Source organism: Dipteris shenzhenensis, chromosome 21 (genome assembly GCF_047967505.1).
Source record: "Dipteris shenzhenensis isolate YYH24624 ecotype China chromosome 21, Dip_SZ_1.0, whole genome shotgun sequence".
Lineage (NCBI taxonomy): Eukaryota > Viridiplantae > Streptophyta > Polypodiopsida > Gleicheniales > Dipteridaceae > Dipteris > Dipteris shenzhenensis.
Window position 1 is genome coordinate 54,666,919 of NC_141616.1, and position 22,166 is coordinate 54,689,084.

The 22,166-nt window shown below is 46.4% G+C and overlaps 2 protein-coding genes across 2 annotated transcripts in view; one reads left to right on the forward strand and one right to left on the reverse strand.

Annotated features, from left to right (window-relative positions):
• Positions 1 to 22,166, forward strand: part of LOC147889082 (alanine aminotransferase 2-like) — a 261,417-nt gene that overhangs the window by 232,298 nt on the left and 6,953 nt on the right. The gene's annotated exons all lie outside the window — the stretch shown is intronic.
• On the reverse strand, positions 14,746 to 15,615 carry LOC147889083 (uncharacterized). The gene has a single exon (XM_087392210.1). It carries the CDS (start codon positions 15,613 to 15,615, stop codon positions 14,746 to 14,748), a length of 870 nt encoding a protein of 289 aa, XP_087248336.1.

Here is a 22,166-nt window from a genome sequence, read left to right on the forward strand (position 1 = left end):
CTTGAGTGTATCAAACACGTATTGAGCTTCCATAGTAAGTTCATCATCTTGTGATGCAGGCTGTGAAGGACGGCGCTTGGCATCTGCAGGTCTTTCTTTTCGAGCATATGTGCAAACATCCAAAGCTGAAGCCATGATTGAAATACGGAAAGGCAAGAAAGACTGTACGGAGAAGTATAGAGGGAAAGAAAAGGAGACAGAGAATTGTACGGTAATGCACAGGAGCAAGACCCAAAAATCGTACAGAAAGGATACGGGATTGTACGAACTGTACGGAAAGCCTGGATTGTACGGAAGAGAACTGTACGGTAATGCACAGGAGCAAGACCCAGAAATTGTACGGGAAGGATACGGGATTGTACGGAGACTGTACGGGGATTATACCAACGGGACTGTACGGAAAGGCCTGGATTGTACGGAGATGCAAAAGGGCACGGAAAGGACTGTACTGTACGGAAGTACCAACAAGGCTGTACGGACATACGGAACTCAGACGTCAGAAGAGTATGGCGATGCAGACAAGCACGGATTTGTACGGTCGTACGGAAACTGTACGGCGGCCGTACAGATGTACGGACGAAAGGGGAGCCTGTACGGGATCCTTGGCGAGGCTGAAGAGCAGAGGCCGCACTCTCTCACACACACACACACCTCTGACACACACACTTTTTTTTTGGTAATATCCAGTGCTGTATTTATATGCTCATAAATTTACAAGATGGGAAGTCTCCAAAATAGAGAGTATCCCAAAGATCAGAAACATAAAAAGAAAAGCTCTATGCAAGAAGCATCTATATCACCCTCATGGCAGGCATCATATAAGGATTGCCGCAATGAGGCTTGGAAAGATTCATATGACTTGTGAATCTGCCGACCCAAGTATGCCAAATTATGCTCACTCCAAATTGTCGAAAGAGCCCAATATCTCACCCAAGAGAGAAATAGTGAGTATTGAGACAAAGACCTCATAAATCTGCCAAACAGCCAGAAATGTTTCCCAAATCTGTGACTCGGGAAACGGAGTCGAAGATGATCTGAAATTCTTCCGAGGAGGTTTCTAGAACACTGGCAGTGCCAAAGCAAATGAGGGACAGTCTCTGAAGGAGCCTGACATCGTAAACATGTGGATGGTGCAATGCGACGTTTGGCAAGTGTGACTCCCACTGACCATGTGCCTGTCATGCATCTCCAAAGAAAAAGTCTTTGTTTCAAAGGCATTTTTTCAAGAAAGAGACTTCTATTAAGTAAGAGAAAAAACCCGCGAGAGCAAGCTCAAAGCGGAATACATCATGAAATCATGAGGATAAATAAAAAAACCCCCTCAGAGTGAGGTGGAAAACAACCAAGGCTGAGGCTGAAAGTGCCACCTCAACCCTGTAGTAGTCTCAGAGAAGAAAGGAGAATCCTTCCATTCCTTGAAGAAAGAAGCCCTCCTAGCTGAGGCTGCACGGGAGTCTCCCTGCATACCCGTCCATACGGCCATCAAAGTATATACGGTGTCTGTCCAGATACTAGCCATTGTGTGCGAGGGATGAACCTGAGTACCCTCCAAAGCCTCTATGCATCTGGCTCTCCAGATATGCCAGGATGCTATGCTCGCTAGAATCTCCCAAGAAGTATCCACAGAGGCATGTACAGCTGTAAAAGGAAGGTGTGGTACCACATCCAACGAACAGGTTTCAGTCTGATGATGTCGAACCGAAATGGCCCGAGAGGAGTCAAATCTCTCATAGAATATCTGAGGCCCTGTAAGAGAAAGCCAAGCCACTGAGCCCCATGTCATAAAGAATGGGGAGTGGGCAAAGTGACTAAAAATCCTGGCTACCTCCATCCAAATCATCCTCGCCTGTCTGCAATCCCATAAGCAATGCTGAATAGTCTCTGAAGCAGAGAGGCAGCGAGGGCAAGTAGGGTCGGCTTCGAACCTGGACCTCCAAAGGTTCACTGCAATCCCACCATGGATAGAGAGCCAAAAGAAGATAGTGATCTTTCTATTCCTGTGGGATTTCCAGAGTCTCCTCCAGAAGCACCTCTGCAGATCCGCAGTGATATCAAATGTCTCCCAATGAGGAACTCTGGAAGGTCTCCAACCTCTACTACTGAGCTGAAATCTCCTGGCATTACTGACCGTGTAATGAAAGAAGGGGATGCTCTTCTCTCGATGCCCTGCGTCAATCCACTCCCACTCTCTGGGGTCCCACTGCAAATACCTGATGGGAACTCCCCCATAGAGCCAGAGCCTCCAAGACCCGGTGGAGAGTAGCCGGGGGTCTGGGTCTAGGAACCACTCTGAATCTGATCCCTACACCAAAAGACCTACAACCCTGATAGGCTGAAAAGCAGACTCAAGCAAGATGTCCTCTATGGACTTGAGCAATCTGCCACCATCCTGGACACTAAAAACTAAAGCATCCTCCTGTGCATCTCGAAAGGCCAAAACCTGAAGCGGAACACCGCCTCTCGTAAAAGTACCTGCCCAAGTGGAGGAAGTGAGTGGCATATCATCTGTGTCCACCCAAACCTCTGGAAGGGCTGCCTCAATCTGCAAGATCCTCCCTGCACTCCCTCTGAGATGTCCTGTCAACCTTGATTTGGTCTCCTCTGGAAGCCTGCGGAAAGCTTTCCAAGACCCCATAGATGATGCAGGTCCCCTCTCCCACCTGGACCACTGCATGTAGAGTGAGGCACCCAGTGGTCTGCCATGATCATCTAAAATATTGTCATTCCACATGATGGGTTGCCTATCAATCTCTTCACGAGAGGAAGGAGGAATCCTCCGAAGAGTGCTTCTGAAACTGGCCCAAGCTTTCAGAATGGCAACCATGAGAGGGGACGAAGGTGATCTGAGGTGTGCTGTGGTGAAGATCCACCTAACACTGTGTTGGAATTATATCTATAATTCAGCAGTGACCAATGTAATATAATAAGTTAGTTAGGGGCACTTTTCCCTCATTTAGAGGTTTTTCCCCCTAACTGCAGTTAGTTCACTAACTATGGTTAGTGACTACTAAGGTTTTGTCACTATGACAAAACCTTATCTACACTACTTTGTGTTGTACTCTTTACACACTCTATTGAGCAACTACAGTCTCCAAGCTTACGTCTCTCTCACTCTCTCCTGCTCTCACACTCTCTATCTCTCTATTCCTTCATTTGGTATCAGAGCGGGTTCAACTACCCTCGGGCCACCAGCTCCCTCAACGTTCTCTCCCTGCTACAACTCGTCCGTACAGTCCGTACGACTGTACGGAATCCGACGTACCATCGCCGTACAGTTTTCGCCGTCCGAACAGATTTCGCCGTACGCCGTACGAATTCCGCTGTCCGTACAGTTTTCGCCGTCCGTACAGATTTTGCCGTACGCCGTACAGGTTCCGCTGTCCGTACCATTTTCGCCGTACATCATCGCCATCCTGCTTCCGTACAGTTTTGTTTTTCGACTGTACCTGCGTCATCAGTACCGTACGGTCTGTTCCGTACTGACCGTACAGTTCGTACTGACCGTACAGTCCTTGCTTCTGTCAGCTGTACAATCTGTACTTGCAGATAGACACCAGTTGCCTTAAGCCACAGGTGTTTTTGGACAGGCTCATCTTGCAGGAAACCACAAATTGGGGCAGTTATTTTCTGGGAGTACATTTGGGGCTTTTACAGACAGATCTGCAGATCTAGTCTGAAATTTGGGGCTTTTGTTCAAAAATTGCAGATTTGGGGCTTTTAGTAATTTTACCCCTTTCTGGCTGCAATTTTTAGCTACAAATTGGGGCTTTTGTGTTTGGAGAGCATTTTTTGGAGTATTCAGTATATACTGCCTTTATTGGAGTGTTTGGAACACTTTTGGCAGATTTTGGAGAGTGTTCTATGCTTGGACAGATTTCTGACAGCTCAAGTGCAGAAATCTAAGTTGCTTATACAACCCGTGCTTGGGTGTGTTTTTTTGGGAGTTGTGCATTTTATTCCCAGTAAGGGAATTCAGCTTTGTATCTGCTTCAATTCCTTTTTCAGATATGGCCCATCAAAATCAGAATGATTTTCAGTTCGGTGGTCTTTCTCAGGAAGACAAATTGGATGGTACCAACTACTCCCTCTGGAGTTTCATGGTACGTAATATTCTGATTTCTCGTAATTTATGGGATTATGTCAATGGGGATGAAATCCGACCAGCAGATATTGCACCTGCTACCCCTCCTCATCAAGGAGGTGGAAGAGGTCGTGCACAAGGTGCAGCTGCAGGACAAGTTGTTGGTGCAGCTACAGTTAATACTCCTGAACAAAAGAGATGGGATTCACGAGATGCCTTAGCTTTGTCTTGCATCTCTCTTTCAGTAAAAAGATCAATCATTCCGCATATCCGGTCGTGTAAGACCTCCAGGGCAGCGTGGGATATTTTGGAAAGCATGTATGCAGCACGGAATGATGCCAGGGTATCTTTTTTAAAAAGAGAGTTGACCAATACACATATGGAGGAAGGTGACTCCATGTCAGCCCACCTCACTAAGCTACAGGATCTCAGAGAGCAGTTGTTAAATATAGATGAAATTATTCCTGATTCAGAGATGATTACAACCACTCTGAATTCTCTTCCTGAGTCTTATCTCAGCTTTCATACTTCGCTCAATTTATCATTGAGGGGGGGTGCAAATCCTCTTTCTTTTCATGAGCTGATAGGACTTCTGCTTCAGGAAGAGCAGACCAGGAAAAATTTGGCTTCACGTGCAGGTGAACAAGCCATGCTCTCAAAATTCAAATAAAAAACAAAGGGACAGGCAAAAACAGCAGCAAATCAGCCTTCCAGTGGGTCAGGACAGCCTTCACAAAAGGCTAAAAGTGATGCAAGCAAGCCCAAAAAGAAGGGTTTCTGTCACTACTGCAAAAAGCCAGGTCATCACATAGCAGAATGCAGGAAAAGGATTGCAAAGGAAAAGAAAAACAGCTCAGGAATGGCTGTTTCAGATTCAGCCCCTTGTGCATCTGACAGTGGGGATGCTGCAGCCAACTTTGTTGGTCAAGATTATGCCTTTTTATCTTGCATTTCCGATTCTAGGTTGGCTGTTCCAGATGCTCGGGATAGTACAGCTTCATGCAGTGATGACACTTATGCATTTTTGACTTGCAGTTTTGACTCTCCTTCAGATGCATCTGCTTTCAGTGTTGATGAAACACTGAACATATGGTATTTTGACAGCGGTGCATCCAAGCACATCACTTCGAGGAAGTCTCTTTTTACTTCCTTGCATCCACCTCCTGTTGGTAAGAAAGTCACTTGTGCCAATAACTCCTCATATTCAGTACGTGGCACAGGAGAAGTTGAGCTCACTGCAATTGATGGCTCAATTTTCAGACTTTCTGATGTTTTATATGTGCCTGGCATAACCAAAAATCTCCTTTCAGTGTCCACTCTTAACAGAGATGGATTTCAGGTCATCTTTGAGGATGACAAATGTGCTGTCCGGGACAGGGAAGCTAACAATGCCTTAATGTTATCTGGTACTCTGCTGCGTGGGCTTTTTCAGCTTGATATTTTTCAGAAAAGAGCAGCTCATGCTTTGGCAATTTCTTCCCCTACAGTTGCCATGCAAAATGCAGAATTATGGCATGCCAGATATGGCCACATGCATTACAACAGCTTGATGACACTTCAGAAATTTTCAATGGTTGATGCATTGCCCCCTCTTGCAATACCTCCTCCACATGCCTGTGAAGGGTGCATTTTAGGTAAAATGCATAGATTTCCCTTCAAAAAGGATGGTTCAGTTAAAGCTGTTCGCAAATTGCAGCTTATACACAGTGATGTCTGTGGTCCCATGAGGACTCCTTCATTGGGTGGTCATCTCTACTTTGTCACATTTATTGATGACTACTCCAATTTTACTTGGGTTTATGGGCTGAAAAAGAAATCTGAAGTGTTCACAGTGTTTAAACACTTTTCAGCCATGGTTGAAAATGAAACCGGACTCAAGATACAGATATTACGCACGGATAGAGGTGGGGAATACCTATCTGCAGAATTTGATGCTTTCCTCAAACAAAAGGGTATTGTGCATCAGCTCACAGTCAGGCTGACCCCTCAGCAAAATGGCAAAGCTGAGAGGAAAAATAGAACCCTCATGGAGATGGACAGATGTATGCTGAAAAGCAAACACATGCCTCATAAATTCTGGTTAGAGGGTTTGATGTGTGCCAATTACATTTTGAACAGGGCTCCCACTAAGGCTTTAAAAACAAAAACTCCTTTTGAGGTCTGGAATGACAGGAAGCCTTCAGTGGATCACTTCCGAGTCTTTGGATGCCTTGCCTATGCACATGTGCCAGTTGAATTTAGGCACAAATTGTCAGATAAAGCCATCAAATGCATATTTGTTGGATACAGTGCAGAAAGCAAGGGGTATCGTCTCTACAATCCTGCTACACGCAAAATCATTGTAAGTAGAGATGTGATATTTTCTGAAAATTCAGCTTACACTCAGGCTGATTTTCATATGCCTTCACCTTCAGAAGATGTATTTCAAGGGTTGCTACCCATTGCTTTGGGTTCCCCTGCTGATTTTTCTGATCCAAATCAGAATTTACAGCAACCTTCACATGCTTCAGTTCCGCCACGGGATGTCATGCCTCCTCCACAGGAAGTGGAACAAGTGGTACAGCAAGAAATTGCAGACATACATGCAGCAAAAACAGTCCCAAACTGGCTGTTACAGACTCTCCGGGAGAGTAAACTTGATGCTCCGTTACCTGGCAGGACTCGCAGTGCAGCAAGGCACATGGAAGGTGCTAATTCAGTGGAATCAGCATATGCAGGTACTCTCCTTGATGAAGAGGAGCCTGCCACCTTTGAAGAGGCACAAGGTAATGTGCATTGGATGAATGCCATGCACGATGAGTTGCAGTCCATTGCCAAAAATCAGACTTGGGATGTTGTGGACTTGCCACCGGGTAAACATGCTATTGGCACACGATGGGTATTTAAAGTCAAACGGAAGCCAGATGGCTCCATTGACAGATATAAAGCCAGGCTGGTTGCTAAAGGCTATGCTCAGAAAAAGGGCATAGATTATGAGGAGACTTTTGCTCCTACATCCCGGATGACCACCATCCGCTCAGTAATTGCAATGGCTGCACATTTTGAGTGGAATGTTCATCAGTTGGACATCAAAACAGCCTTCTTAAATGGGGACTTGCTGGAAGAAGTGTATGTCAAACCACCTCCGGGTTTTGAAATTACAGCAAATGCACTTCAAGTCTGCAAGCTTAATAAAGCTTTATATGGGCTGAAACAGGCCCCTCGTGCATGGTATGCCAAGATACATGCCTTTTTGACCAGCAAGGGGCTGCACAATAGTCCTACTGAGAGCACCCTCTACATCAAGATGGATGGGGGGGAAATATTAGTCATCCTTCTTTATGTTGATGACTTACTGCTCACAGGGTCCAATGACGACAAAATTGCAGATTTCAAAACTGATTTGCAGACCCACTTTGATATGTCAGATTTGGGGCTGCTTCATTTTTATTTGGGGATCCAGTTCTCTCATGAGAGACGTGGCACTGTTATGTCTCAGTCCAAGTATGTTCAGAAACTTTTGGACAGATTTAACATGCAAGAGTGTAAGCCCATATCTACTCCTATGGAACCGGGGCTGAAACTCACAATGCATGATGCAGGAGAATCAGTTGATGCCACACTTTACAGTCAAGCTGTTGGATGCCTCATATATCTCTGCAATACTAGGCCTGATATTCAGTTTGCAGTATCTCAGGTGAGCAGGTATATGCACAGCCCTAAAACTATGCATTGGCAGGCAGTTAAGCGCATCTTCCGTTATTTGCAAGGCACCAAGTCTTTTGGCTTACTATTTCCCAGGGGGGGTGACTTGCAGATGCATGCCTACAGTGATTCAGATTGGGCTGGTGATTATGACACTAGGCAGTCCACTAGTGGCAATTGTTTCTTTTTGGGAAAATCTTGCATTTCATGGCTAAGCAAGAAACAATCTACAGTGGCTACCTCATCATGTGAAGCTGAGTACAGGGCAGCTTTCACAGCAACAGTGGAATGTGTCTGGCTGAGACGTTTATTTGCTGATCTTTATCTGTCTTTGGAGGGTCCTTCTCCAATTCTCACTGATAGTCAGAGTGCCATTGCAGTGGCAAAGAATCCAGTGTTTCATGCTCGCACGAAGCACATTGAGGTTCACTATCATTATGTCAGAGAGAAACTACATGCAGGAGAGATCAGTATGATCTTTGTGTCCACACATGACAACGTTGCAGATATCTTCACCAAAGCGCTACCACGTGAGAAGTTCGAGGCATTTCGCAGTGCCCTGAACTTATATCCGTTTGGTGATTGATCAGCCTTGTACATGACATTGGCACTGCAGGGGGGTGTTGGAATTATATCTATAATTCAGCAGTGACCAATGTAATATAATAAGTTAGTTAGGGGCACTTTTCCCTCATTTAGAGGTTTTTCCCCCTAACTGCAGTTAGTTCACTAACTATGGTTAGTGACTACTAAGGTTTTGTCACTATGACAAAACCTTATCTACACTACTTTGTGTTGTACTCTTTACACACTCTATTGAGCAACTACAGTCTCCAAGCTTACGTCTCTCTCACTCTCTCCTGCTCTCACACTCTCTATCTCTCTATTCCTTCACACTGCTCATCCAGTCTCCTCCTGAAGAAGGTGTGCACCTCTGTATGCTGCTAATAAGAAAGTCCTTCCACGGTTCCTACCCTGGCATAAGTCCCCGCACCACCATCTTGCAAAGTAAAGCTCTGCACTGTAAATCTAGATCAATAATATTGAGACCCCCGTCCTGTGTAGGGAGGATGAGGGTCTCCCAAGCCACCCTGGCTAAGGCATCTGCTGTGCCATCAAGCCCACTCCAAAGAAAATTTCTGATCGGTCTCTGAGCTGAATGATGCAGTCCCTAGAACGGCACCAGCATGAACAAACAAACCAGGCCGTGGCCAAGAGGACCTGGTTGACCACCACAACTCTAGAGGCAAGATCCAACTTGGCCAAGCTCCAAAAAAGAAGCTTCCTCCTGATGCTCTCCAAAACGGGAGCAAACTGCTGCGTGGAAGAAATATCCAAGCCGACCTGGCAGCCCAAATACCTGATAGGCACACCCCTTTGAACCCAAGTGAGTCCTATGTCAAGCCCCCAAACTGGAGTGTCCTCATCACTGATCCAAAAGCCATTGGATTTATGCCAATTTATCTGCGCCCCTGCCGCCAAGCAAAATAAATCCAATGCTATCCTGAAAGAAGTGAGCGTCTGTGGAGTGGCATCCAAGTAAACTGCTGTGTCATCTGCCAACTCACTGTCAAGTAGCTCCTCTTCCCTTCTGATGGGAAGTCTCAGCCCAAAGATGTCAGCTTGAGATCTAACATAGATACTCATAGCTTCGGCCACGAACAAAAAAAGGAGAGGAGCAAGGGGGCATCCCTGACGGACTGATCTCGAAATCTGAAATCTCTCACCCCTTACCCCACCAATAAGTACCTGGCTGTGGGCTGATCTGTACAAAGAGGAAACACCTCTGATCCAAGCATCAGTAAAGCCAAAGCGTAGAAGGGTGCCCTCCAAAAAACCCCAATCTACTCTGTCATAAGCTTTCTCAAAATCCAAAAGTAGAATGGCTAGATTTTGGCCACTCTGCATGGCCCACTCTGAAGCTTCCCAGAAAGAGAAAATGTTATAAAAAATGCTTCTGCCATGCACAAATCCCGTTTGAGTGTCATGAATAAGATCAGGGAGAAGAGGCTGCAATCGGAGGCTGATTGCCTTGGCCAGAATCTTGTAACAAGTCCCCAGAAGTGTGATAGGCCTCCACTGGGACACTAAATTTCTGCAACCTCCTTTCGTGATAAGGTGGATGAGACCCTTTGTAAGCGACCCAGGCATCTCGCCAGAGTCCCAAATGGCCTGCAGGGCTGAAGTAATGTAGTCTCCAATCATATCCCAAAATGCAATGAAAAAAGACGGGGTGAGGCCATCCGAACCTGGGCACTTGCCCTTGTGAAGGGCTGAAAGTGCAGTCCTGAACTCTGTGTTGGTGAAAGGTGCATCGAGCAAAACATGCATACCCGGATTCACCAACACAGGGATGCTCTGCCAAATAGCCTGTCTAGCATCCTCTCTATCATGTGTCTTAGGATCAGCAGTAAGAAGGGTGGCATAGAAATCTAAAGCTATGCGTAAGACATCATCAGGCTCTGTCTGTAAAACCCCATGTGAGTCAATAAGCTGGGATACACTCTCTCTACTATGTCTAAGGCCAAGAGTAGAGAAAAAGTGTTTATTGACTCTACCACCCATCTGAATCCAGAAGGACTCCCGTGCATGAAAGGCATACTCTGCTCTCTGATCAAGCAATATCTGCTGATGAGCCCTTGCTGCAGCAAGGGGCTCCTGAATCCAAGCATCTGAAGGCCGTTTCTACTCTTCCCTCTGCAAAGCTGCCAATTGTTGGCGAACACCAATCTCACGTCTGAGAATATCTCATCTCCTGGTACAAGCAACTGAGCAGTAGAAGTCGCTAATACCAGAAAGGGCAGCAGCTACATGTGATGGATATGGCTGCCCACCCTGGACATGAGAAACCCATATCTGCAGGGCTGCCTCTGTAAGGTCCTCCTCTGTGTAAAAGGCATCTGGAATCCTGATGCTAGCAGACCGGCCTCTGAAGTGAGGCTCTGAGATAGCCAGCACAACAGGAAAGTGGTCTGAAGTGGAAACCCCAGCAGCAATGCATACCGATCCACCTCTGTCTAGTGCCCAATCATCTACATAGAATCTGTCAATGCGTGCATGAATAGGCATCAGCTGCCTCCTGTTCGACCAAGAGAATAGGAGGGACTGTGGCTGAATAAGAAAGGCGTCGTCCAACCAAGTATCTATGCCACAGAAGTGAAAAAGGAAGGCATCCCAAGCTGCTCTCTCCAAAAGTGTAGTCCGCCTTCTCTACCCCCTTTTTTGTCTGACGGTAACTCAACCATGTTAAAGTCACCTCCAATCACCCATGAATCCGCAATGGGGGCCTAGGAGAGCAAATCCTTCCACATAAGGACACGTTCCCCTCTAATGTTGGAGGCATACAGGTTAAGGAAACCAACCTTACGCCCTCCAATCAAAAGAATAATCCACTGAGCTCTAGAGGGAATAATGACTCCGTGTCCAACAACTAAGGGGAGAAGCGACTGCGAAACTGAAATAGAAGTGCCCCCCCTGATGCCCAAGGCAGGCGACCAAAAAGTATCGCCAGAAAGCAACTTGCCTGACTTGGCACAATCTCTAGAATCCAGTTTGTGCTCTTGAATAAATAAGATATCAATGGAACCCCCAGTAACACCTGGATGAAGCTGATCCCGGATCAGTTGTCTATGGCGGCGATGTGGGACGCCACCTAGGCCCTGTATGTTCCAACTAATAATCCTCATCGACGGGAGGATGTAGAGTGGAACACCTTACCCGACCTAGTGGCGGAAACAAACCCCTCAACAGGGGAAGACCTCCTGCTCGAGGAGGGAGGAATGGAACCAAGTGGCGGAAAATCAACAGGGAAAAGAACCCTGCCACCTGAAGAAGAAGCCCTGTCAACAGGAAACCCAATCACTGGCTCCCCAAAAGTAGTGGGCACAAAATCCTCCTCTAGGAAATCTGAACCATCTGCCAGGGCTGAAAATGAGTTCCTGTGAAGCAAGCCAAACACCGGAGTGCGAAGGATCCCTTCTGAGGGAAGAGGATCAATAGTGTAAACCATCCCCTTCCCCCTATCCAAGGGAGGAAGTGAAGACTACTCTCTATCCTGTGTCTGCCCAGCCGCGGAGACCTCTACTGCCTCAAGAAGAGCGTCTGGCACCGCTGGTTCTAGGGAAGAAGCTGCAACCGGGGAGGAGGTCGAAGCTTCAGTGTCTCGAACTGTGCGAGGTGAGACTGGAGGGACAGCTCGAGGTGAAGCAGAGTCCACTAATGTACCCTCGTGAACTGAAGGAGGGATCTGCACATGTGCCGGAACCCACTGGAGAGTGTCGCGTGCCCCTGAGGTAGGTGGGGGTCGAGGAGCAGGTGATGGACCTGTACCACCCCCCTGTCGAGGCCGAGGAGCAGGTGCTGGACCTGTACCACCACCATCCTGAGGAGGACCGCCATGCAAAGGCCGAGGAGCAGGTGCTGGACCTGTACCACCCCTCTGTCGAGGCCAAGGAGCAAGTGCTGGACCTGTACCACCCCCCTGTCGAGGCCATGGGGCGGTAGCTGTACCAGAGGGCTTCTTGGGCCTTTTCTTCTTCTTGGGGCAATCCCTGGCAAAGTGTCCAATGGTCCTGCATATCCTGCACTGGTTCTGTCTGCCTGAAATCTCTACTCTCTGGCGAAAAAAGGAACCATCCGGGCGCTGGATCATAACATGGTCCATCTTGAGGTTAGGATCCTTACAGAGGACCCTAACTCTAGGTACCCCATCAGCCTTGGTTGCCTCTGCTGCAGTCAATGGCAACCTAGGGAGGGGTGGGATCTCAGCAACCGCGCCAAAATGCTCCCCAATAACAGAAAGAAGTCGATGGTAAACCTGGGGAAGCCCGGGAAATCTGATGAAGAGCGAAAAGATTTTCTTATCTGCCTCCACTGGGTCGAAACCAATATGAAAGGCTTCAAAGAAGATCTTCCTGTGTCCCAGGTGTAAAAACTCAGCTTTGAGCACAGTGCTCGCAGCCTCTAGAGTGTCAAAAACAACCTGGAAAAAACCTCGTCCCAGAAGACGAACATCTAACAATCGTGGAGTGAGGTCTGGGGGGAGAGCCGCAAGCATCCAATCTCTGGCTTGGGATCTGGAGGGGTGAGACCCGAAGATGCGTGCTAGCAACGTGGTTGAGCATTCAATCTCTACATCCTTCTTGAGCTGCTGCAACTCGTCTTTAGAAAAGGTAATAGTTTTCGCGGCCGGTGGAGGTGGAGTAGGATTGGCTGACGGAGTATGCATCGCCAATCAAGGTGAGGAGGCCGACTCTGACAATTTGGAGGCTCCTTCCGCTCCAAAAAATGCTTCGGGAGATAGGGGGGTAGAAAATAGGGAAAGGAGGTGAGGAGGGAGCGGGGGAAGGGGCGAGGAGGGGAGGGGTAGAGGGAAGAGGCTGAGAGGCTGAAGGGGAGGGGGCAGGCTGAGAGGGAGGGAGGGGGCAGGCTAGGGAGAGGAGAGGGAGAGGAAGGAGAGGCAGGAAGGAGGCGGGCTGAGAGGCAGGGACGGGGCGGGCTGAGAGGAGAGGGAGAGGAGGGAGAGGAGGGGGAGGAAGGGGGCGGCAGCAGGCTGAGAGGGAGAGGAGAGGGAGAGGAAGGAGAGGGAGGGGCAGGGAGGGGCGGGCTGAGAGGAAGGGAGGGGGCGGCACAGGCTGAGAGGAAGAGGAGAGGGAGAGGCGGAGAGGCAGGGAGGGGGCGGCGCAGGCTGAGAGGGAGAGGAGAGGGAGAGGAAGGGGCCGGCTGAGAGGCAGGGAGGGGGCGGAGGCGCAGGCTGAGAGGGGGAGGAGAGGGAGTGGGCTGAAGGGAAGGGGGCGGGCTGAAGGAGGAGGAGGAGAAGGGAGGGAGGGGCTGAGGGAGGGGGAGGGGCTGAGGGCAAGGGAGAGAGGGAGGGACGGGCTGAGGGAGAGGGTGCAGCAACCGAACGGGGAGGAGCAGCAGCTCAGCGCTTCAAAGGCATTTTACACTTCCATAATATCTGGAGATTCTTCCGCCACCATGAGAGGGGCTTCCTGATATGCCACAGAGTATTAGGATATTGCTGAATCCATGGAGCAGGCTGAAGAAGCCTGTAGGCTTTGATGGAGGTCAAGGCAGGTAGAGGAACAGGATGAGAGCATGAAGCAGAGGGTTGCAATTGCCAATCCATAAGCTTGTCTGTGTCAGCCACAGGGGGAACAGATAGAAATGGAAGTAACAAATCAGCAATTTTCTTCCATATCGACCTATGGTGCATTCCCAATGCATAGGAAGCAGTGGCCTGAGGAAAAGATAAGACATAGCCCTGATTATCTACTACATCATGTATATATCTAATTCCCAATTTCATGAGATTGTATGCCCGAATAGGTTCCTGTAAAGCTAGTGGAATGTCAAAGATGGCACTCCAATGAATACTTTCTTTCCTCATTGAGTTTGTCCCCGAGCAATTGTCAGGAGCCCATTTGACCTTAGAAAGTACTTGTTTCCAGTCAAGTATCAGAGCAGTAGAGAAAGGACAGCCAGGTATCTTCCCTACAAATCTCCCAATGACAACTTCCCAATGATCTGTAGTCCAATGACCATAAGCAGAAGTCCTCATGTTGACACACATGGATGCTATCACACACCTCTGACACACACACACACACACTTTTTTTTATAGTAATATCCAGTGCTTTATTTATATGCTCATAAATTTACAAGATGGGAAGTCTCCAAAATGGAGAGTATCCCGAAGATCAGAAACATAAAAAGAAAAGCTCTATGCAAGAAGCATCTATATCACCCTCATGGCAGGCATCATATAAGGATTGCCGCAATGAGGCTCGGAAAGATTCATATGACTTGTGAATCTGCCGACCCAAGTATGCCAAATTATGCTCACTCTAGATTGTCCAAAGAGCCCAATATCTCACCCAAGAGAGAAATAGTGAGTATTGAGACAAAGACCTCATAAATCTGCCAAATAACCAAAAATGTTTCCCAAATCTGTGACTCCGGAAACGGAGCCAAAGATGATCTCAAATTCTCCCGAGGAGGTTCCTAGAACACTGGCAGTGCCAAAGCAAATGAGGGACAGTCTCTGAAGGAGCCTGACATCGTAAACATGTGGATGGGGCAATGCGGCGTTTGGCAAGTATGACTCCCACTGAGAATGTGCCTGACATGCATCTCCAAAGAAAAAGTCTTTGTTTCAAAGGCATTTTACACTTCCACAATATCCGGAGATTCTTCCGCCACCATGAGAGAGGCTTCCTGATATGCCACAGAGTATTAGCATATTGCTGAATCCATGGAGCAGGCTGAAGAAGCCTGTAGGCTTTGATGGAGGTCAAGGCAGGTAGAGGAACAGGATGAGAGCATGTAGCAGAGGGTTGCAATTGCCAATCCATAAGCCTGTCTGTGTCAGCCACAGGGGGAACAGGTAAAAGAGGATGTAGGAGATCAGCAATTTTCTTCCATATCGATCTATGGTGCATTCCCAATGCATAGGAAGTAGTGGCCTGAGGAAAAGATAAAACATAGCCCTGATCATCTACCACATCATGTATGTATCTAATTCCCAATTTCATGAGATTGTATGTCCGAACAGGTTCCTGTAAAGCAAGTGGAATGTCAAAGATGGCACTCCAATGAATACTTTCTTTCCTCATTGAGTTAGCCCCCGAGCAATTATCAGGAGCCCATTTGACCTGGGAAAGGACTTGTTTCCAGTCAAGTATCAGAGCAGTAGAGAAAGGACATCCAGGTATCTTCCCTACAAATCTCCCAATGACAACCTCCCAATGATCAGTAGTCCAATGACCATAAGCAGAAGTCCTCATGTTGACACACATAGATGCTATCATACAAGTCCATGGCTGTTGTTGGCGGAAAAAAGTATGGAGCATAGTCGCCTTCCTTGCAAGTACATGATATCTTATGTTGAGGATATTAAGTCCACCATGCATCCTAGGAGAGCACACCATTTCCATCTTCATCAGTCTCAATGCTTTCACAGCAGTTTTTGTCCTCCATAACATCTCCATAGCTTGAGACATAAAGGCTGAAATATCTCTAGAGGACCAATGCAGCAAAGGCAAAAAGAACTGGACATAAGACATTACAATGGACTGTACTATTCTGAGCCTGACATGAAGTGGCCAAGTAGAAAATTTCCAGTATTCCAGTTTATGTTGAAGTCTTTGGAAGATAACTGCTGCTTCCTAGTGATATGCCATCCTGTAGGATATCCCAAATGCCTGACTACATATTTGGAATGCACCACCTGACCTGGCCAGAGAATAGAATGCCAATCACATTGTTTCAGGGGAAGCAATTTAGATTTGTCAAAATTGACATGCAATCCCGCTGCCAATCCATACAATGATAGAGTGGTCATAAGCATGTGAACTTCACGGGGAGAATTCTGTGGCATAAAGAAGGAATCATCAGCATATGCTTGTGCCAAAAAAGATGCAGCCCCAGGGATTTGAAGACCAGTCATCTGTCCTGTGTTCGTAAGATGATCAAGATACATTAAGAGGGGATGGGTCACAATGGCATAGAAGAGAGCACTAAGAGGGCAGCCCTGTCTAACTGATCTACCCAACGTCCATCACCGAGATAGATGACCCCCAAGAATGCACTGAGAAGTAGAGCCAGATTGAAGCTAGTAAACTGCATTTGCTATCTTCGGACCAAAGCCCAATTTTGTCATGATTTGAGAGATAAAATCCCATTGAACAGTGTCAAATGCCTTAGCAATATCTACCTGCAATATGAGCACATCTTGATGCGAGTACTTAGCATATTCAATTGCAATCAATGCATTGGAGATATTGTCATGGATTTGTCTTCGTGGCACAAACCCATACTGATGAGGATGAAGGCCCGCATTCAGTATCCCGTGAAGCCTATACACAATCATTTTGGCAATGAGTTTATAAACTACAGGCATCAAAGTAATAGGCCTCCAATCTGACATATGGTCACACAGATGTTTTTTGGGCACAAGTTTGACTATGCCATGCTTCCAAGAGTGCAGTGACTGATTTTCTTGCCAGGCAACATTGATCATTTGCAAGACGACATCTTTCAAATCATCCCAAAAAGAAATATAAAATTCCACCGTAAGGCCATCCCAGCCAAGGGACTTGTATTTGCTTAGGTGGAACAATTCTGTATCAGTAAAAGGTCTCTCCAGGGTAAGAGCATCATCCATTTCCACTATTTCAGATACATATTGGAGGAATTCAGTCCTCGCATCAATCATTTGATTTGATGGGGAACCAGGAGCAGAGAACAGTTTCCGGAAATAATTTTGGCATTCATCTTGGAGATCAGAGAAAGAGTGCGTCCAAGAGCCATCTAGCTTCCTTACCCTTAGACATGAGTTTTTATTTCGAGTGGTAGCATGCAGGCCCTGGAAAAAGGCTTTTGATGAGCAGCCCTTATCCATGAGGGGCTTCATTCTTGCTCTAATCTGCCATTTGTGCAATTTCCTCTTATCATTAGCAGTCAATTTAATCCGGGCATGTGAAAGGGAATCATTTTCTGATTCAGAGAGAGGCCTTAAATGTGAAAATTCAGTCAATTGTTGTACTGTCCTTTTTGCCCATTTAACCTCATTCCTCCATTTAGTCATATGCCAGTTTCCATACTCCCTAATGACATTCTGTATACGAGAGACAAAGCTGTCCCAAGCATAATCTATGTCCTCCTGGGCATGCAAAGGCAAGGGATGAATTGCAAATCTGATCATTTGCTGAAAATATTGATGTTGGAAATAAGCCTGATTGACATGCAACAATCTACTGGAAAGGGGTGGCAAATCATCCAATGGCATACCAAGGTGCAGATTCATCCATAATGGGGCATGATCTGACAAGCCCAATGAGAAGTCTATGAGGAGATGAGGGCTAAAATCTGCATATTGTTGTGGGTAAAACAAATACCATCTGTCAAGCCTTGCCCAGTATGTAGTAAGTGCATTGTGATGAAAAGTATATCCAGGCACTGACCCTTGGAGGAGCAGCCATAAATCTTCAGCTTGCACAGAAAGAAGCATGCTATCCCATTTCTGCCTTTCCAATGATAGCATATGAGATCTTGAAGTGGTGTTATCTCTTGGGAGAGGGGAATTATTAAAATCTCCACAGATGAATGCATTAGATCTCCATGGATATTTGCTTAAAGAATCCCATAAAGAAGCCCTCATGGCAGAGGTCTGGGAGGCATAGACTGATGCAAACTCAAGAATATCACCATCGACATTACATTGTATGACCATCCATTTGCCACTGCTGTCATTGAAGGCTAACTGAGGCTCCAACTCATGCCTAACCATTATGCATACACCTGAGTAGGTAGTGGTACCATCATAGTATATGTCATAGCCGCCAAAATAATCATGATGACCAACCTTAGAGTGTTGATTATGCTCTTGCAAGCAAACAATATTTTATGTACATAATTCCAGAAAAGCCTCCACTTTGAGACATTGCAGAGGCTCTGTACATTGTATGTAAAGCACTTCAGTGTTTGATGCATGAAAGAGGTATTTACAGTAAAGTATAAGTATAGAACAAGATGTCAGAGAGGCAAAGCCTCTGCCTGCATGGGCTGTAGTCCCTCATGATCCATGAAAGAAATAGCATTCTCCCCTTTTTCAGAATCACATATAGGGATGCCCTTCTTTAAGACCCCCACCCAATTTTGAAGGACAGGAGCTGAAGTAGAAGCCTGTCCTGGTGAGGGAGAAGAAGCATCCCATTGACGAGATTGAAAGGGGCATTGCTGCAATACAATAACCTTCTTAGGTTGTTGAAAACCATCCCGATCAGTTCCCGGAGATTCCTTTATCTTCTCTTTTTCTTTATCTTTTCCTTTTCCAGCAAGTGATTGCACTTGATTAATTGGTTTGGCACTCTTTGCTCCATTTCTATTTGTTGTCTTAGCTTGCAAATTCTCATTCTTTTCCCGTGTCTGGGGCGGCAAGGCATTGGGAGGGGGCTGATGCAGAACCATTGGGCATTCAGAGGCTATGATTGCACGAAAATACAGACGGGGCACGGGAAGACTGGTTTGTACGAAAAGACGGACAGCTGTACGGACATACGGAAAGACCTTCAGGAAAAAGTACAACAACGCAAAAGGTACGGGGCTATGTACAGAGCTGTGCAGAGGAGAACCAGAGCTGACGCGGGGAATCGTACTGACGTACGGCCGTCGTACGGCGACCGTACAGATGTACGAACGGGGCTGCGCGGGATCCCTGGCGAGGCCAAACAGTAGAGCTCCAACACTGACTTACACACACACACACACTTTTTTTTTTTTGGTGAAACCAGTAACTATATTATTAACATGAAATCAATGTACATGACATTAGACTCCAAAAGAGAGCCTAATGGAAGAACTCAAAAACAGTCAGAAAACACTTCAAGGCTAGTAGCATCCAAGTCCCTCGCAGCATAACTGTCATATAAAGATTGCTTGAGGGACATTCTGAAGAAAGCATATGCCTGAGGAAACTGTTGTCCCATCCTAGAATGCAATCTCTATGTCCAAATAGTCCATAGAACCCAAAAACGAGCCCAGTGAAAGAAAAGGAGGAATGGAGACATCTGAGATGAGAAGCATCCAAACATCCAGAAGAGTTTCCCGAATCTGATAGAGGGAAACCGAAGTCGCAGCAAATGAGAGACATGAGTGATCAATATCTGAGAGTGCGGGCAAGACCATAACAAATGGGGAACTGTCTCTCGATGATAAGAGCAACGGGGGCAGGAAGGGGAAGCAATGCGACGTGCTGCCAATTTCACCCCAATGGAAAAAGCTCCCATCATACATCTCCAAAAGAAAAGCCTCTGTTTCAATTGCAATTTAGCTTTCCAAATTTTGTTGAGTTGAACACACACACACACACACACTTTTTTTTTTTTTTTTTTTTTGGTAAATCCATGATCATATTATCAGCAAAATTTACATGAGGGTCTCAAAAAAGCAGAGAGCCTCAACAGGAAATCAAAAGCAAAGAAAAACTATTTCCAGGCATGACTGAGGAAGATCTCCTTGATGGCAAGCATCATAGATAGATTGCCGTAGGGAGAGTCTGAAATATTCATAAGATTGCAAGAACAGATTCCCAAAATATCGCATGTTGTGATCCTGCCAGATGGTCCAAAAAGCCCAATATCTGACCCAGTTCAAAAATAAAGAGTAATGGACCAGGGTTGCAGGAAGTCTGCCAAAAAGCCAAAAATGTTTCCCAAAAGGTGAGTTAGGGAAACGAAGGCGAAGCGACATGGAAATTTTGCATAAGAAGGTCTTAGTGCTGGAACACATCCAAAACAAATGAGACACCGTTTCAGAAGGGGCCATGCATCGAAGACAGGAAGCAGATGCAATCCTTCGTTGAGCCAGAGTGACCCCCACAGATAAGGTTCCTGTAAGACAACGCCATAGGAAAAGCTTTTGCTTGAGAGGCAATTTGCTTCTCCATAAATTGCGGAGAGTCTTTCGCCACCAAGCAAGTGATTTTGCCATATGCCAAAGAGAATTAGCATGTAAGTGAATCCATGGTGACGGCTGGAGGAAAGAGTATGTCGTGCTGACCGTTAGGTTAGGAAGAGGAACAGGACGAGAATTTGAGCCCACCGGGTGTAACTGCCAATCATGTAATCGGTCCCTGTTAGATAAAGGAGGGATGGGAAGAAAAGGCTGCAGTAATTCAGCAATTTTTCCCCAAATAAACCTGTGATGCATGGCTAGTGGATAAGAAGCCATGGCTTGAGGGAAGGAAAGCATGTGACCAGTAGCATCAACAACGTCATTTATACACCTGATCCCCAATTTGCTGAGATTATATGCCCGAATCGGCTCTTGGAGGGCCAATGGAGGATCAAAAACAGCACTCCAATAAATACTTTCTTGCCGAAGGGAATTGGCATGAGATAAAACGGAAGGGGCCCAATGAGCATGCGAAAGGACCTGTTGCCAATCGCTAATAAGTGAAGTAGCAAAGGGGCAACCCGGGATAGAGCCTACAAATCTGCCCAAAATGACCTCCCAAAAATCAGTGATCCAGGCACCATGTGCAGTAGTACGTAAGGACGTGCACATGGTTGCAAGCATATGAGTCCATGGCTGCTTCTGACGAAAAAAGGTGAGTAGAAGAGGAATTTTCCTGGCCAAGACATGGTGCGCAATATTCAGCACATTCAATCCACCGTGCATCCTTGGGGAACAGACTTTTGTCATCCTCATAAGTCTTAGAGCTTTAGCAGAAGACTTTGTTTTCCATAACAGTTCCATAGCATGAGACATAAAGGCAGAAATGTCTTGAGAAGTCCAGTGCATCAAAGGCAAATAATACTGAACATAAGCCATAATAATCGACTGGACAATCCGGAGCCTAACATGGAGTGGCCAAGTGGAGAGCTTCCAATAATGGAGTTTGGCATGAAGCTTATCAAAAATCCATTTTAACTGTTGTTTCCTTGTGATGTGCCAGCCAATAGGGCAACCAAGATGGCGGACCACATCACAGGGCTGCATAATGTGCTCAGGCCATAGAAGAGTATGCCAATCATATGAATGCAACGGTATGCCAATCATATGAATGCAACGGTATGCCACACACACACACACACACACACCCACCCACATACTTACACACACACACACACTTTTTTTTTAATAAAATCCAGTGCAGTGTATTTATATTCTCATAAACTTACAAGATGGGAAGTCCCCAAAATGGAGAGTATCCCAAAGATCAGAAACATAAAAAGAAAAGCTCTATGCAAGAAGCATGTATATCACCCTCATGGCAGGCATCATATAAGGATTGCCGCAATGAGGCTCGGAAAGATTCATATGACTTGTGAATCTGGCGACCCAAGTATGCCAAATTATGCTCACTCCAGATTGTCCAAAGAGCCCAATATCTCACCCATGAGAGAAATAGTGAATAGTAAGACAAAGACCTCATAAATCTGCCAAATAACCAAAAATGTTTCCCAAATCTGTGACTCGGGAAACGGAGCCGAAGATGATCTGAAATTCTCCCAAGGAGGAACCTAGAACACGGGCAGTGCCAAAGCAAATGAGGGACAGTCTCTGAAGGATCCTGACATCGTAAACATGTGGATGGTGCAATGTGACGTTTGGCAAGTGTGATTCCCACTGACAATGTGCCGGTCATGCATCTCCAAAGAAAAAGTCTTTGTTTCAAAGGCATTTTACACTTCCATAATATCCGGAGATTCTTCCGCCACCATGAGAGGGGCTTCCTGATATGCCACAGAGTAATAGCATATTGCTGAATCCATGGAGCAGGCTGAAGAAGCCTGTAGGCTTTGATGGAGGTCAAGGCAGGTAGAGGAACAGGATGAGAGCATGTAGCAGAGGGTTGCAATTGCCAATCCATAAGCCTGTTTGTGCCTACCACAGGAGG

Coding starts and splice junctions, on each gene's coding strand:
- LOC147889083 (XM_087392210.1), bottom strand. CDS start 15,615: ATGCTCCATACTTTTTTCCGCCAACAACAGCCATGGACTTGTATGATA.